Genomic DNA, 19134 nt, shown 5'->3' on the forward strand with positions numbered 1-19134 from the left:
TGTCAGACTTTATTTTTTGGGGCTCCAAAATCACTGCAGATGGTGACTGCAGCCATGAAATTAAAAGACGCTTACTCCTTGGAAGAAAAGTTATGACCAACCTAGATAGCATATTCAAAAGCAGACATTACTTTGCCGACTAAGGTCCATCTAGTCAAGGCTATGGTTTTTCCAGTAGTCATGTATGGATGTGAGAGTTGGACTGTGAAGAAGGCTGAGCACCAAAGAATTGATGTTTTTGAACTGTGGTGTTGGAGAAGACTCTTGAGAGTCCCTTCGACTGCAAGGAGAACCAACCAGTCCAATGCTAAAGCTGAAACTCCAGTACTTTGGCCACCTCATGCAAAGAGTTGACTCATTGGAAAAGACTCTGATGCTGGGAGGGATTGGGGGCAGTAGGAGAAGGGGACGACAGAGGATGAGATGGCGGGATGGCATCACTGACTCGATGGACGTGAGTCTGAGTGAACTCCGGGAGTTGGTGATGGACAGGGAGGCCTGGCGTGCTGCGATTCATGGGGTCTCAAAGAGTCGGACATGACTGAGCGACTGAACTGAACTGAACTGAGGAGACTGTTTGGCATTAACTTTTGGCCTTGCCCTTAATTAAGTGGAAGGAAATATCTATCTTGCAGAAATATCTATCTATCTATTATGTATTTGTTTCATTCTTTAAAACCAGGAGATAATTCTCTTGTTAAAAGAGTTCTTGTTTACAATGTAGACTCCTATCTGTAAGCCTGTATATCATTTCTGACAGGACTAACCAGTTTACCAGTAGCCTTAAATATTGTTTGGTTTTATCTGTGGTGTCAATTCTGATATATTAGTCAGAGGAAGAAATAATTTTGTCTACATTTTAAGCTTTTATGCCTAGGAATTTGTATTTAAGAGCATTCTCTTCTTTATATATCCTTGTTTGAACTTACAAAAATTACTGTATTGATTATGTTGATGTGAAGTCAGTTCAGTCATATCTGACTTTGTGACCCATGGACTGTAGCCCGCCAGGTTCCTCTGTCCATGGGATTCTTCAGGCAAGAATACTGGAGTGGATTGCCATTTCCTTTTCCAGGGAATCTTCCCAATATATTATTTAAGTTAATATTAATTATTTTATTGTGAGTTTTTCTTTGAGAGAGTATGCTTTTATTTCTGACACAGTACAGTTGACATTATGTAAATTAAACACACATAGTTCCTGTCTTGTAATAGTCACCAAAGGTAAAATTTTCTGTATTTGATAAAATTTTCTGTGCTTTAATTTTTCTATAGCTGTGTTCAAGGGGTTTGGTATTGAAGCATTAACTTCTGATATAGTGTGGATTAGTAGACTATCTCCAGAATAGTTTTAAGGCTCAGGAACTTGGGCCATTCTAGAGTCTATACTGGGCTTCCCTGGTGTCTCAGAGGTTAAAGCGTCTGCCTGCAATGCAGGAGACCTGGGTTCAGTCCCTGGGTTGGGAAGATCCCCTGGAGAAAGAAACGGCAACCCACTCCCTTATTCTTGCCTGGAGAATCCCATGGACGGAGGAGCCTGGAGGGCTACAGTCCACGGGGTCACAAAGAGTCAGACGTGACTGAGCGACTTTACTTTCACTTTCAGAGCCTATACTGAACGTTTGATTTACTCCTTGGAGGAAAAAACCTTTTCAGTTCAAAGGATTCATTTTTTAACCTAGATACCAGTGCTTTATTTTATAGTTTATGAAGTTAGAAGAAATCATGTAGACAAATGAAACTTGTTAATACTGAATATCTTTAGCTGGTAACTAGTAAACTAAGATACCTCTTCTAACAGAAAGTCTCATCTGAACTGCAAGTTCTGTTTTTCCCTGTGACAAGGAAGAAATGTGACTTAGTTCCTTGAAAATAAAATCTGCAGAAAACTTTTGATGTATTTCTTATAGGGACTATTTTTCAGAAAAAATGGTTAGATTGAGAAGAAAGAAAGTGTAGTCGCTCAGTCGTGTCTGACTCTTCATGACCCCATGGGTTGTAGCCTACCAGGCTCCTCAGTCCACGAAATTTTCCAGGCAAAAGTACTGGAGTGCATTGCCATTTCCTTCTCCTAAGACTGAGAAAGAGTTTGCTTTTTAAGTTGTCGGGAATTCTGTTAAATAAGATGAGAGTGGTTGTTTTTTTTTTATTTTTCAAGTTATATATTTAAGTAAATTCCTGGTTGTAGCATCATTAAAGGGAAGAAGTTGCCAGCACCTGGACTTAGTCAGTCTTATACCCATGCTTTGAAGTCAGGTAATTTATTTCTTCTTTGCTTATATACAACAAAGATACTGATGTTTCTTTGTTAGTCCATACTGGGTTTCCTGTATCTTTTTAGACTATTTACTAAGTATAAAATACAGATCAGGTGTCACAGACGTGAGTTTGAGCAAACTCCAGGAGATAGTGAAGGACAGGGAAGCCTGGCATGCTGCATGCAGTCTGTGGGGTCACAAAGAGCTGGACGCAACTTAGCGACTGAACGAAACAACAGCAGGTGTCATGAGAGATTTTAGTCAGAGCGCATTTATCATAATGAAAACGAAATCAGCTATTTCATTAACTCCACTCAAAGTAATCAGTTTTTGTTTGAGTGTTCCTTAAATGCCCTGAATGTATCATTCAGTTCAGTTCAGTCGCTCAGTCGTGTCCGACTTTGCGACCCCATGAATCGCAGCATGCCAAGCCTCCCTGTCCATCACCAACTCCCGGCGTTCACTCAGACTCACGTCCATCAAGTCAGTGATGCCATCCAGCCATCTCACCCTCTGTCGTCCCCTTCTCCTCCTGCCCCCAGTCCCTCCCAGCATCAGAATCTTTTCCAATGAGTCAACTCTTTGCATGAGGTGGCCAAAGTACTGGAGTTTCAGCTTTAGCATCATTCCTTCCAAAGAAATCCCAGGGCTGCCCATCATTAAAGTTACTTGGTGAAAATATTCCCTCTCAGGTTAGTTCTGATCATCTACCACCAGGGGTCACTTTAACTCAAGGACCCCTTTTCTTCTTTCCTGTCCATGGAATATTCTAGCAGAGTGTAATTGAACAGCATGAGTATGAACTTAGAGCTCAAATTCTCAGAATTTATGATGTCTTTAACTTTTAAAGGAGATATTTTGAGTTTTTCTTAACTTACCAAAGTAGCTGTATAGCGATTGAAACAAACCAGTCTTAACTACAGATACAGTAACTCAACTTGCATGTTGTTCTTTAAGAATAGTAATACTGTTTTGCTCTTTTGATTACAGGGACTCCTATTTAATTAGGATGTCATGGTTTAAAATGTTTTAATTTAAAATTCTATGAAACTTTTCTTCCTTTGTAGTTTTAGAATAGTGATTTACAAATTATCAATTGCCAGAGAATCTAAAGTAGTCTTGCTGTTTTAATCTGAGTGTCTCTGCTTATGAGAATTTACTTGTGACAATAACTGAAAAACTCTATTTACTGACTTTTAAAAAATTTACCACTGTTAAAACATGAGATTTAATAAAGCTATTGGTTTGATTTTTGATAATTAAAAAAAAACTTGAATTTAGTATTTATTATCTATATTCAAAAAGCTTTCTTTAGCTTTTTATTCTTTTGGATAGTATTAGTCTGCATTGGAGAAGGAAATGGCAGCCCACTCCAGTGTTCTTGCCTGGAGAATCCCAGGGACGGGGGAGCCTGGTGGGCTGCCGTCTATGGGCTCGCACAGAGTCGGACACAACTGAAGCGATGCAGCAGCAGCAGCAGCAGTCTGTAACCATTCACTTTGCTTCAGTGTGAATAGAAACAGTGGATTACTGACTAGTTTATATGACTCAGCTGTCAAGTGAAAATCATGTTTAGTATAATTGAATACAGTTGCTGTATGTAGCGAGTACCCTGAAGCAAGTTTCGTACTATTTTTTCCAACTTTTTAATTTGAAAATTTTAAGCATACAGAAGCTTTGAAAGAGTAGTGCAGTGATCGCTTGTATATTCATCTAATATATGCAAAAATTACTAACTTTTTGCTCTGTTTTATATACTTGTGTATTTTTCCCTGACCATTTGAAATTAAGTTGCATTATGACATTTGGCTTCTAAATACTTCAGCATGTCTTCTGAAAATAAAGGTGTTCTTTTGTCATGTCTAAGAAAATCAGCAGTAATTTTTTCCTTGTATTTTTTATTAATTTTTAAATTTCTATATAATTTTTAAACTATAGCTATTACAAAGCATTGGCTATATTTCCCATGTTGTACAATGCAGCCTTGAACGTATCTTACCCAGTAGCTTGTGCCTCCCACTTCTCCACCTCTGTTTCACCTCCTCCCAGCTGATAACCACTAATTTGTTCTCTATTATGAATCCAGCAGTAATTTCTTAATCCCATCTAGTATTAATTCAATAGTCAATTATTCCAGTTGTCCCCAAAATGTATTTTGTGGTTAGTCTTTTCAAACTAAGATTTCATCAAGGCCTACATATCATAGTTTAGTTGTTTGAGATTGAATTCCACTAGAAGTTTACTATAAATGTAATATATCCTTTTTTCATTTTCTGATACATGTGTGCCTGTGTGGGGTGTTTTCATTAATAATACCTGCTATAGATACAGGTGGAATAGAATCTGGGTGGCAGTAAGAGGTAGAACTTAACAGGTCATTGGTAGGAATTCAAAAGTTTTTTTTTTTTTTTTTTCTAATAAAACTGAGTTCTTTTTTACATTTTACTGGTGTGCTTAAGCCCAAACATACAAATATGTATGTTAAATAATATTGTTTCTTTTATGAAGAAAAGAAATTTTGTCTCTCAGGCTTTGTATGTTTTATTCAAAGTTGATGTGCCTGTTTTAATAAAAACATTTCAGGAAAATTGATTTTCCTTCAGTAGTTAAACTGGTAATGTTTTTAGAAGTGTTAACTCAACTACAAAGATACCTTTATACCAAGATTTGAAAGTACTCAGATTGTAGATTTTTATTTTATAAATATTATACTTTTAACAACACTACAAAATAGCAAATAAATGGGTTTTCATGTAATTTTTGTTTCAAATATGACTTTAAAGCTCTGTGTGTGAAAGTGTGTGTACCCGTGATTTTTTATTTTTTGAGGCTGTGTGCTTTATTTGAAATATTATTCATCTAGCAGTCAGAATATCTTGGTCCTAGTTCTGCCTTACTCTTTTACAATCATCTAACCTCAGGCAAGTCTTTAATCCCTGTGGTTCTTGTGTTCTCATCTGTAAAATGGGGGTAATACAAGTTCTGCTACTTTGACAAGGTTATTTCTTGTTTCTTATGTCAAATAAAGACATGAAAGTGGCTTGTACACAATAGGATTCTGTAAAATGTAAGGCAATAGGTTATTGTTCTGCTAAGTATATAAAAGTACCTGGTATTGTTCATTAGATTTGGCAGTGACTTTTTAAAAATATAAATTGTATTATCCTTTTATTACCAAGGGTGAGTAAATAAATTATGTGTGTGTGCATTCTCAGTCGTGTCCAACTCTTTGCGACCCATGGACTGTAGATTACCAGGCTCCTCAGTCCATTGGATTTTCCAGGCAAGAATACTGGAGTTGGTTGCCATTTCCTCCTCCAGGAGATCTTCCCAACCCAGGGATCAAACCTGCATCTCCTGTTTCTCCTGCATTGCTGGCAAATTCTTTACTGCTTGAGCCATAGGGGAAGTCTCATGCGTTGGTAGGCGGATTCTTCACCTTCTGAGCCACGAGGGAAGTCCAAATAAATTATACAGTGTCCAGAATAAGAATCTAACCATTTTGTTGGGTAAAATAAAATATATATTATGAATGGTTTTATAACATTAAGTATTCGTTCAGGTAAAAGCACATAATAGCAAAAATGTTATAGCACAGTTAATGTATAAATATCTTGTTCTTTCGAGTGATTCTCATAAATTTTAACATTGTGTTAATACAAATTTAATGATAAATGTTATTCAGGAGATAAATGTTTAAAAACTCTGTCAGTCAAAATTCTGTGGTCTGAGAGCAGCTTCATTTAAATAATTTTTTAAAACATGTATCTATTTGTTTGTCTGCACTGGGTCTTAGATGTGGCATGCAGGACCTAGTTCCCTGACCAGGGATCGAACCCAGGCCCCAGGCATTGGGAGCATGGAGTCTTAGCCAGTGGGCTACCCGGGAAGTCCCTGAAAGCAGCTTCTTGGTGGAAGTTTAACCATATTAAAAAGCTGCATAGAATATAAAAATCAAGTTTAGAGTGAAGCTCACTTGAATTCTGTGGGAAAACTGTAGCTAATTTAAACCTTGTTAGTGTTTGTATGGTAACGTAGCATCACAGAATTTATATGAATATTTCCTTTTGTCATTTCTCTTTCCTGCAGCCTTCACTGTGTGTCTAGATTAAGATAACACTGGTGTAGATATTTTAGATACATAATATTATGCTTCAGATTTTGTTGCTGTTTTCATCCAGGTAACCTTGTAAGAATTCTGGACATTGATAGTTTTTCTATTTAAAATGAATAGGAACAAGTCCTAGAGTTATCTATGAAGACATCACAGTTAAATTTTTAAAGTAGTTTGCCTCACATAAACACCGCCATCTTCCTCATTTTAACAGAGTATACGAGTCTAATGACACATTATAGTTCATAAATGGCATAATACTCTAGGCTTGATTTTAGTCTTATAAATTTTCTACTTTGTTTTAAAATAATCTACTCTGAAGCCTAATTCTTCTGTTAGGTATAGCTGTTTCCGCAGGTCTTTGCTCAGCATTTAGCAGATGTTGTTGCAAATAAAGGTCTGGCAACGTATGTATGTATGTATGCACTATATACATAGATTTCTCCTCTCCACATGTTTTATAGAAGCATTTAATGTTTTATTTGTTGTCATAAAATTATAGAAAAAGTTGATTTTTTCCCCATATGTATCCTTAGGAATTAAGCTCTTGATCTCAAATACAAAAAGGTGACTTTCATTTTCTAACTGTTTAGGTTCTTTACCATATTAACTTCGTATCACATATTTTTCTTTTTAAAACAGAGATGTGCTCCTGCATCTATTCGCCTGATGGACAACCAGCAGTTTCAGTTTGGTGAGTAAGAAGTGGTGCTTTTAAAATCTGCTCACTAAGCCACAAAAATTTATGAAACACCAGTTATGTGCCAGAAGGAAGACTGAGTGCGGAGCTGGAAAAATAAATGTCATAGCTCCTAGTCTTCAGGAAGCTCTCAGTCTAATGAGGACAGATAATTATACAAATGAATTAGTGCAGGAGTATTAGATGATATGAAAGAAGGCTGCACTGAATACCTTGGGGTGCAGATGAAGTAGGTTGATGCTACTTGATTTTGCATAAGATTGGGGCAGAGAGTGGGGAAAATCTTCTTGAAGGAGTCATGCTTAAAGTAAATCTTAAAAGGTGAATAGAAGTTTGCCTGAGACCGTCTCTTCTTTCTTACCAAATATTTGTTCACTTGTCAGCTAAAAATATGTTATCATAAACCTCAGTGCTGTGTTTGAACTTCAGATCATTCTGTGTGACTCACAAAGAGGCTAATGTGAGCGTGGCTACAGGAGATAAAGCTGAATGGGTAGACCAGGGCTTTGCAGGATAGATTTGGGTTTTCTTTTGTCCACAGAGGGAAATCTTTGTAGAGGGAATAGAATAAATCAGCTTTACATCTTAGAAAGCTCATTCTGTTAGCATTATGCAGAATGGATTAGAATGGTGCAAGCGTGGAGGAGGAGTTTAAAGGTTTAAAGAGGCAAATATTGAGGGCTGAGCCTTGTTTAAGGCAGTAGCAATGGAGATGGAAAGTAAGGAACAGATTTTCCAAAGAACAGTTTGCCAACTGGATGTGGAACGTTAAATAAAGGGAAGCATTTAGGGCAACTCCTGATATCTGACTGATTGATTAATTGGATGCATTGAATAATAGTCTAGAAGAAGAAATGATGATTTTGGGGGAAAGACATTACAATGGGTTGTGTTTAAGGTGCCCATGGGATATTTGGGTGGAGAATTCAGTAACAGTTAACCATGTTTCTCTTTCTTCCTATTTTGCTTGAAGTCTTAAACTTTCTAACACAATTTATTATCTTACCAATTTTAGTTTTATTGCTTTTGAGTTTTTCTGTATGCTGAAATTTATTTTTTAATCTAATGTAGTTTATTTATACAATTTATTTATTTATGAAATTTAGTTTGGGATTTAAGTGTATAGAATTTAACTATCCTCAAAATAGTCCCAGAATGATTGCTCAATAATAATTACTAGAGGCTGTTAGGCAGGCTTTTGTTTGGTCTAAGAGTAGCTTAAAGTTTTATTTAGGGAAGAATGATTATTGTAATTATATAGAAATTGAACTAAGGAATTCAGATTGATAACATAAAATGTTTTAAAATCATAAGTCACAGCTTTCATTTTTTTCTTTTTTCTTTAAATTGGAGGATAATTGCTTTACAATATTGTATTGGTTCTGCCATGTAGCAGCATGAGTCAGCCATAGGTATACGTATATCCCCTTTCCTAAGTCACAACTTTCAATTCTTTAAGTAAATTTCTTTCAGACTAACTGTACTACTGATAAAAGTTTAAGATAAATGTGTCCTATAAATGATGAAATTTAATATAATAATTAAATGAAAACTAAGCCACCTGTGTGTCTGGCTTGCATTCAGAGACCTAGGTATTAAGAGAACCATGTGTCTGTCTGATTGATAAGACTATATTATCCATTTATATGCTAGTATTGTAGTAAACTGTTTTGAACATTGACCGTAGTAAAATTAATTATGTGGCCAGATTTTATTTATAACTGAGACCTATCAGTTCCGTTCAGTTCAGTCGCTCAGCCGTGTCCGACTCTTTGCAACCCCATGAATCGCAGCACGCCAGGCCTCCCTGTCCATCACCATCTCCCGGAGTTTACTCAAACTCGCGTCCATCGAGTCAGTGATGCCATCCAGCCATCTCATATTCTGTCGTCCCATTTTCCTCCTGTCCCCAATCCCTCCCAGCATCAGAGTCTTTTCCAATGAGTCAGCTCTTCGCATGAGGTAGCCAAAGTACTGGAGTTTCAGCTTTAGCATCATTCCTTCCAAAGAACACCCAAGGCTGATCTCCTTTAGAATAGACTGGTTGGATCTCCTTGCAGTCCAAGGGACTCTCAAGAGTCTTTTCCAACACCACAGTTCAAAAGCATCAATTCTTTGGCGCTCAGCTTTCTTCACAGTCCAACTCTCACAACCATACATGACCACTGGAAAAATCATAGCCTTGACTAGACGGCCCTTTGTTGACAAAGTAATGTCTCTGCTTTTAAATATGCTATCTAGGTTGGTCGTAGCTTTCCTTCCAAGGAGTAAGTGTCTTTTAATTTCATGGCTGCAGTCACCATCTGCAGTGATTTTGGAGCCCCAAAAAACAAAGTCTGACACTGTTTCCCCATCTATTTGCCATGAAGTGATGGGACCAGATGCCATGATCTTCGTTTTCTGAATGTTGAGCTTTAAGCCAACCTTTTCACTCTCCCTTTCATCAAGAGGCTCTTTAGTTCCTCTTCACTTTCTGCCATAAGGGTGGTGTCATCTGCATATCTGAGGTTGTTAACAGAGCACAAACCTTACTATTAATTGTTAATATTTTTATTATCACCCCTTCTCCTGACATGACTCTTAATATATTGAAATGACATGTTTTCAGTATATCGAAATGATACATATCGAGTACACTGAAATTATCTACAAATTTTCCCTGTGAACTAACATTTGTCACATTTAGGAGCTATTTCTTGTTCATTTATATGTGTCCTGTATCTATCACATAACAGGCACTTACACGTTGATTGACTTAATCATCAAATTAGCCAAAGAAGGTAAACAAATCTTGACTAGCATATAGTGTAGTGCTAAGCGCATTATTGGGGCTTCCCTGGTGGCTCGCTGGTAAAGAACCTGCCAGCCATTGTAGGAAACGTAAGAGACGCAGGTTCCATCCCTGGTTTAGGAAGATTCCCTGGAGGAGGAAATGGCAACCCCCTCCAGTATTCTTGCCTGGAGAATCTCATGGACAGGAGCCTGGCAGGCTGCAGTCTACAGGGTCACACAGAGTCAGACATGGTTGAAGTGTCTTCGCGCACACACACACACACACAGACACACACACGCGCAAGCACATTATCAAGGACTTCTCTGGTGGCTCAGATGGTAAAGAATCAGCCCTCAATGCAGGAGACCCCTGGTTCTATCCCTGGGTCAGTCTTGAGTCAGGAAGATCCCTAGAGAAGGGAATGGCAACCCACTCCAGTATTCTTGCCTGGAGAATTCCATGGACAGAGGAGCCTGGTGGGCTACAGTCCGTGGGGTCATAAAGAGTTAGACATGACTGGGTGACTTAACACTTTCACTTTCACTAATCACGTTATCCGTAGCACACAACCATCCCTCAAAGCTGTATTTCCAATTTATACATAATTCAAAAGCTAAATATTTTGAGTATAGTCCACAAGTTACATGTGGTAGAGCTAGGGTTGAACCCAAATCTGTCTGACTCCAAAGCTCGTGACTTTTTCTGATGCTTCAGAGCACTTCTTTGAAACAGGGATTTATTGAATCCTTTAAAACTATTTAACACTGTAACAATAACAAAATTCACTAATCAAAACTGTCCAGCTAGTAAATTTAGCAACTAGTTCATTTATTTACATAAAATAGCTGGAATATATTTAGGATATAATTAATTTGATAGGCAAAATTAATTTAAGTAAAAGATAATATCCTCTTAATTAATAGTAATACTTGGCCCACTTAAAAGTTAGTATCACTTTTATAATAATAATGCTTCAAAGCTATCATGTCAATTCATTGTTAGAGATATATGGGACTAATTCATATTAGTGTTAACGAATAGAAGTTACGCATTTAAGTTGCAGTGTGATAAGATGAGCATATACCCTTAAGGATTATTCTATACCAGAGTAGTAATGTTTGGAATCTTCATACATTATGTAAAGGTATGTGGACCAGAAGTCTTGTATTAGGAGGAGATACACATGCTCACACATTTATATATTCATTTCCAGTTGCTGTTAAAGTAGGATAAATTTCACTTGGGGCACATTTTGTTGATATCATTTAACTTTATACATGCTAGAAATGGTATCTTTTAAAAGTGCTGATTATACTAGAGAATATCTCTGGTAGGTTACAATAAAAGAAAAATCCCCAAACAAACCTCTTGTGATCCAGTATCTCAATAAGATTGCTAGGTTGATCTGTATCTAATCTGCCCTTTATTTTTTGTTTTTTGCTTTGTTCAATTACAGCATTAATATATAATTCTTAGCTTCTGGTTAAGACTTATGTTACTTGGTCTTTTATGTAATATAAATTCTTATTATAACATATAAGAATGTAAGAAGTATTACAGGTTCAGACTCTCACTTTAAAAAAATTAGATGAATGGGAAAACAAAGATAGCAAGTGATAGCTTTTCCTTCAGAAATCTCTCTCCACCTCTCCCTCTTTTTTCCTTCAGAAAAGATAGTTTGTTGTTTACACTTATTTTAAAAGAAGGTATCCACATTTTAAAAATAAACAAAATCCCAGAATCTTAAAGCCTTTTTTTAAAAGTAAACTTTTAAATTGGAAATAATTTTAGATTTACTAGAGGCTTTAAAATTCTTTATAAAAATTTTATGTGAATGGTATGCCAAATTTTTCTGAATTGAGCTCATAGTGCCAAGGCCAGATGCGTGACTCTTAAATGTAACTGTCACGGGAGTTAAGAAGTTGCTACTTTGAAAACAATGAGAAAACAGTAAAAGACTTTCACTCGATTAAGCTTATTCCGGAGGCAACGATGTTCATTTAACAGACTCTGAGACACCATTTATGTTTTTTGGGGAATTTTAGCTCTCTGGGTGTAATTAAGGAAACAATTACTAGTTATATGCAAGAGTTCTGGATGAATTAAGAATTAATTAGGAAACAACCTTAAACTTGGCACCGACTCCATATTTGGTTATAGTTCTGAATGGTTTCTGCATGATTGAAAAAAAACAAAAGTAGCACTAGCCACTAATGGGTGTTCCTAATGAAATAAAAATTAATGAAGTGATTTTACTATGTATAAACTATACCATTGAAAGATAAACTATGTGTAGTATTAAGTACATGTAGTTTTTGAGTTCTAAAAAACCCAAGAAGGAGTTTGGTAAACAAAAAGTTCTTTGTGACTTCTGAAGGAAATGACACAGATAAAAGATGTAGATCTCAATATCAATGTTGTATATATATCATAGGGAAATTTTAAAACCTCAAGTCATGAAAACGTTCACTTTCTTTTAGGATGCTAAGTTAAAGTAGCCTCTTGCTGTTATGAAAAACATAGATAAATTAATTTGCTATTAATTTAAAATATGAACTTTTTTCTTATTAGGTCATGCACTTAAACCTCAGGTTTCCTCTATTTTTACATCATTTTTGGATGGATTAAAAAAGTTTTATATTACAAAGGTAAGGGGTTTTTTTAATGCTTAGGATATTGATTAATTTTGTTTCCTGCATTCTCTTCCTTGCACACACCTGTTACGCTTTTCCATGTTGCTGTGTGCATTTCATAATTGTTATTTTTTATGTTGTAATAAATATTTAATCAAGCAACTCAATTACACGTTCAATTTCAGGAAATATAAAATCTTTCTCAGATTTGAACTTCCTGAAAATAACCTTGCATTGAATATTTTATGCATACAGTGCTTTTTACAGTTTGAATTTTTTTCCTTCACAGTCGATGTCTAGAAGTGAAATAAAAGGAGCAGTTCTTTTAAACTTCTGACCAGTGGCAGCGCACATGTGCCATTTTTTGGTTGCATCTGTGCACATGTGAAATTTTTTTCTTTTGTTTTAAATTTAGTAAATCCAGGGGGAAGATAGTACTTTATTTTAGTTGCTGTTTCTTGAAACTCCACTGAAACTGACCATATCCCTGTATTTCCTAGACATAATTTCTTTTGTGAATTAGTTGAATGTGGTTATTTTGCTAGGGGTAGCAGATTTGTGGAGTTTTTGTTTGTTTAAGGGGGAGATGGCTTAATGCTTTGCTGTGTGTTTGGAATAATGAAATTATTAGATGCCTTTTTCATAAATGTTATAATTAGTTTTTCCAGTCAGATGACTTCTTTTTAATAAGGTTTCTTTTTATTTTTTGGTGCAAAATTTTCTAATTTTTATCTTTCTTGTGATTGTTTAATGACTCTTAAGCTTAGAAAAAGCCTGCCTTCCTTCAGAATTATGATAAAGGCCATTTCCTTCTCTCTCTCACATTTTTATATTAGGAATTTTAAGAAATATTATCTTTATTAGTGTTCAATTTATTTCAATTTTATGGTGTGAGATAACTAAATTAACCGTCATCTCCTGCTCCCCTGATTGTTAACTAGTTGTTATAACACCATTAACTAACCTATCCCTGGTTTTCTTATGTTGGTTTGCCATGTCTAAGACATTTTATTACATACTTATCTAAGAAAATGACATTCTAATGTATTAGATTCTTTTTAATGAGTTTTTGTTCTTGAAAAATTAAGGGAATTTAATTTTGTAGATCTAATTTTCCCTCTTATTTTTCAGAATTTTCCTTGTTATCACCATTATCTACCTGTTCATAATCCTAGAAAAATTTTAGAAACTCTTCATAATTTTAGAAAGCTTATTGATATTTTTTATTAAAATTGCAGCAGCAGCAGTTTATATATTAATTTACACAAGAACTGACTGATTTATAATACTTAGTTTATGTGCTTGAGAATATATGTTTCTCTCACCTTTTTAGACGTGTTTTCCTAACAAAGTTATGTGTTTCCTGTTAAGATTATTCTTAGATATTTTGTATTTTTAATTGAAGATATAAGATCTCCTTCGAAAATATTACTTAGAAAGAAGTTATTGGTGGTATTTAAGGATGCTGTTGGTTTTTTACTTCCCTGCCACCAAATGTCCTCAATATAATAATACTTTATTATGTCCTATCATTTTGGTAGTTTTAGTTGATTCTTTGGGACAGTTATAATTCTTGCAAGTTATTTCTTGTATTTCCTTACCAAAATATCATTGTAATTGACACCTCGGCATACTTTGAAATGAAGCGGTTTTCCATAGTAGTATTCTATTGTGATAACCTAAATAGGTACATTAAGCATTCTTTTTGATTGACGTATAAACTTCCAAAGCTCAAATTTTGAAGAGCTGGTATGTTTGAGATGAGATCAGAAGAAAAAAAGAGCAAAGTGTATTTTGATTTATTGTTTTGTAGGCTGAAACTTATCAGTAATAATAACATTCTTTTGTAGTTTAAAGGATTTGATCCAAATCAGCTAAGTGTCGCTACATTACTGTTTGAGGGGGACCGTGAGAAGGTTCTTCAGCATGAAAAACAAGTGTATGACATCGCTGCAAAATTTGGGTATGGCTTTAAGTTCATAATGCCAAGAGAAAGTTAAACTGAAATTCTGGTATCTCCAAGCAGTTGTTAATGTACTCTTTTAAATATTAAATTTGGGTTCATAAATGACAGTCAACTGAAAATATTGTGTTGGTTTGTAGGAAGCTAAATTGGTATGTTGCTCTGACCATTCTAATCTTATACATGACATAGTGAATCTTTTATTGTATTTTCTCAGTAATGATAATTTTATAACTGTTTGTTGTGCTAAGTGAAGTAGAAAAAAGCTCAGTCATTTGCTATTTGGTGGTAATAGTATATGTATAAAACATGCTATGTTTTTAAAAGGAAATTGTGTTTAATCAAAACTGTTTGATAAATTATCTGTACTCCACCCCCTGTCACTTACTGTTTTGTGCTAGTATAAAGAAATAGAAAACATTTCACATTTATAACCAACTGAATAATGATTGGGTGGTTTCTGTCTGTCTGTTTGATGGATTATAAGATTGATGGATGAGAACTATAGTGAAAACGCCATTTATCAGGATTACATTTCCTTCCTTTCATTTTTAAGTACATAATAAACTGACAGTTTTCTGGAAACCAGTCTTTTTTTTTGTTCTTCCTAATTTCAGAGGTTGAAATATATCATATACATTGTCTTTAATCTGGGTTCTATGTAAATACTTTTATCCCCCCCCCCCTTTTTTTTGCTGTTCTTTATGAGAACAAATGAACACTTAATTTGGAGCCATGTATCTTAGAATGCTCCGCTTTAATGTGCTTTCCTTATATATAATATTCATTCCTTTGTCTTTAAGGTTTTCTGAACTTAGTATTAAAGTGTAGCGTTCTTAAGAGAAAAAGATCTCGGGCTTAATTTTTAGTGTACCTTTGAATTGTGCTTGATTATTGAAAAATTATCTTTTAGTTTTATTTTTGCCCTCTTCTAAAATTGGCTATTGGAATTATACTTTTTTTAGTAAAAGCTGAAATTCATTAATCTTTCACTTTTTCTTCTCCTTAGTACTCTTTGGGAACTATTGATGTTTTAACCAAATTAGTTAGGAGTACTATAAAGACTCATTTAATGATTGGGTGACTTGGATATCAGGCTAATTCTGAAATTTTTTTGAAATGTACATGTACATATTTTTTAGTTTTCAAGTTATGTTGAGTACGTATGCAATTTGATTTGAAAACTTTTTTTCTGAAAACTCATATTAGTGAGAAACAATTAAGAGTCAAATGAAAACCTTTTATATCTAAATCAAATATTATATATCTACTTAACCTTAAATATTAGACATTGAAACTTTAAAAAAATTATTTCTTTATATATTTATATATTTATTTGGGATTTCAAAAAATTTCCAGAGTCATTTGTAGGGAAATGGATGCTTTAATGTTTTACTCACTGTTTATAAGGTTAAATTTGCTTCCGTTCACCTTGCTACTTCCCACCCCCACCTCTGTGCACACACACACAAACTGCACTTTGTAGAATCTATAATTCTAGTCTCAGTTCAGAGTAGCCAGCAAATCCTTACTAGTCACATGGCACATTTCCTGTTAGACTAGGTATAGGATGGTGACAAAAGACCTTTTTGTCCTCATGCACACATAATTTTTATAGGGCATGACCTGCCTCTTGGGGCATCACCATTGATGTCTGGTATATACTAAATGCTTGATTAAATATTTGCTGGAAGGATTAATGAAACCAGAATACTTTATTTTCCCCTGCCATCTTTTATGCTGCTTTATTTATGCCTGATTACTATGTTGCCCTTAAAACAGTGTGTTTTAATCGTTAAGTATTTATCTAAACCGTTTTGTCAGTTTTATTTAATTTGAACTACCAGCTGTGGTGAACTGGCTTTCCATATAATGCCAGTTTTGTTTTTCTCATATAACATCAGCCATTTACAAGTTAAAAGTAAGAGTGACTCTTAAGATGATTCAGCTCTCTTTAGATACTGATAGTGAGACCCAGAACTACTGATTTAATTCCAGCAATTTGTTTATACTGAAAAAAAATTTGTATCAAATTCATCCATTAAGAATAGATTATAGTAAATGAGATATCTATTTAAAGCAATGGTAAAGGGAGTGTAGTTTTTTTGTTACTATCATTTGTGACTTCTTAATTATCTTTTATAATTAGTTTTGTAGTATCCTTTCATCTGGTGCCCTTTATGTAGATGAAGAAGTCTGTATTGAACAACTCTCTGCTATCTCTAGGCAGATGACTTAGGGCTCTTCTGATTTTTTGATACTTTTATCTTCATGTGGTTTTCTAGAAGAAGTCCTGGTTTTTCCCTAGTTTTCTCTAGGCACTAGTTCTTTGTTTCAGCCAGTGAAGATTCAAGGATATTTTTATTTAAGATGCTACCCTGCCAACTCCTGTTTCTCAATCATTTCTCCTACATGATTAGCTGAAGGAAAGCATCACTAAGTTTCTCTCTAATGAAGTTTTCATAAGTTAGTTTAGCTTATATATTTTATTTTGAATTCAGTTCAGTCGCTCAGTCGTGTCTGACTCTTAGCGACCCCATGAATCGCAGCACGCCAGGCCTCCCTGTCCATCACCAACTCCCGGAGTTCACTCAGACTCACGTCCATCAAGTCGGTGATGTCATCCAGCCGTCTCATCCTCTGTCGTCCCCTTCTCCTCCTGCCCCCAATCCCTCCCAGCATCAGAGTCTTTTCCAATGAGTCAGCTCTTCGCATGAGGTGGCCAAAATATTGGAGTTTCACCTTTAGCATCAGTCCTTCCAAAGAACACCCAGGACTGATCTCCTTTAGAATGGACTGGTTGGATCTCCTTGCAGTCCATGGGACTCTCAAGAGTCTTCTCCAATACCATAGTTCAAAAGCATCAATTCTTTGGCACTCAGCTTTCTTCACAGTCCAACTCTCACATCCATACATGACCACTGGAAAAACCATAGCCTTGACTAGACGGACCTTTGTTGGCAAAGTAATGTCTCTACTTTTGAATATGCTATCTAGGTTGGTCATAACTTTCCTTCCAAGGAGGAAGCGTCTTTTAATTTCATGGCTGCAGTCACCATCTGCAGTGATTTTGGAGACCAAAAAAACAAAGTCTGCCACTGTTTGAAATCGGGCATTGTTAATCTGTACTTTGTTTTCTGTTCTTTTGTTTTATCCTGTTTCCACCACAGTTGAGAACGTTTTGTATGTTATCTTAGTTTACCTTTTTGCCTTCCACTCCCATCCAAACACTGTTAAATACCTTTGAACACATATGATCCAACAGAATATAATAACAAATGTTGAATAATCTTACTCTTGGTTGTTTATCCATGTTTGCTGGTAACATATTTTAAATTCTCTAAGAACTAAGCAGAATAAACATTGCCTGTCACCAACTGTGGCAGATGTGTTGACATTTAGCATAGGTCTTAAGGTAATATATTACCATTTTTAAAGGGTTATACTTAAAGTGTTACTTTTAAAGTGCTTAAGTTGTTTGATGTAATTTAACGTGAGTGATTAGGTTCACCGGATGGCTCTTTTATGTAAAAAAATTGTCTCACTCCTATTTCAATAGTCTTCCTAGTCCTTCTTCATGAAACAGCTTTAAATTTAAGAACCTTGTTAATTGATATTTAAAATTTGTGGTAGAGGGGTAAGAAGTAGGGGATGGATAACATAAGGCAGTTGAAATGAAGTATAGTTTTTTGAAATGGCTGCAAAAGTGGCAAGTTACAAACATTTAATCTAAGCCCTCCTATGGTTTACATATTGTATCTTAAAGTAATTCTGGCTGGTAAGATACTCTATCTTATAGTAATTCTGAAAGCCTTTAAAAAAAAAATAGAGCTTCCAAAAAGCTAAATTTGTAGGGAAACCTGTGATTCAGAAAAGCAAAGCCAGAGGAGCTTTTCTTTGCAAGGGTTTATGAATTTAGAATGGACATCTAGTTTTATCCTGTTTTAGATTTTTTTTTTAAAGCATATTTCTGTAGTTTGTTGTACTAGATTCCAAGTGAAACAGATTCTTTTTTCCCTTTGTCAGATTTAGAAGAGGATCTAAAGAAAAATAGCTTTGACCTGGGGCTGCAAAGTTGAACTCTTTCTCATCTTGATATATATGGATGCTATATTTTATATCAGTAGGCCGGATATTAAAATGATAGACAGGCCTGCTAAATGTTTATACCTGTTACTTCTCACCAAGTACTCAGAATGCAGCTTCTCAAAGATTCCGAGCAGTAGTCTCTTGCACCCTTTCCTAGTCTTCACTCTCCTTTGCATGAACTGTGTCTGTTTCTTCTATCAATAGGGTTTTTCCTCTCTTGGAGTCAGTGTCTGACTCCAGTTCATATCTACCTGAGGTATGGGTTCGTCTGTTGTTGTTTTTTTTTTAATTTGTCATGATTTTATTAAATGTGTATACATTTTGAATATTGTTTATCCTGTTATTTTTCCCACAATTTTGATAACTTCATGATATTTTAAATATGCTTATTGTTTAAAAAATGAACAGAGAAAATTGCAGAGAAAAAGTAATAATCACTTAAAAATCTGCTCTTTAACGGTCACCATCATCATTTCAATGAGTGAATTTCCAAGGAGCATTTAATCTTTCTCTTTGCCAGTGATTTTTGTTGTTGAAACTTATCATGTAGTAAGTTTACAGATGTATTGGTATCTACTTCTGTATTTCTTTTGATCCTGGTTAC

The 19134-nt window shown here is 35.1% G+C and overlaps 1 protein-coding gene across 1 annotated transcript in view; it reads left to right on the forward strand.

Moving 5' to 3' along the window:
- AGPS (alkylglycerone phosphate synthase) overlaps positions 1-19134 on the forward strand; it is a 130245-nt gene that overhangs the window by 80296 nt on the left and 30815 nt on the right. The window contains exons 12-14 of the mRNA XM_018065051.1: positions 7015-7066; positions 12417-12493; positions 14329-14441. Of these exons, the coding sequence (XP_017920540.1) occupies positions 7015-7066; positions 12417-12493; positions 14329-14441 (242 nt within the window). The remainder of the gene's footprint in view (positions 1-7014; positions 7067-12416; positions 12494-14328; positions 14442-19134) is intronic.

Source organism: Capra hircus, chromosome 2 (genome assembly GCF_001704415.2).
Source record: "Capra hircus breed San Clemente chromosome 2, ASM170441v1, whole genome shotgun sequence".
NCBI classification, from domain to species: Eukaryota; Metazoa; Chordata; class Mammalia; order Artiodactyla; family Bovidae; genus Capra; species Capra hircus.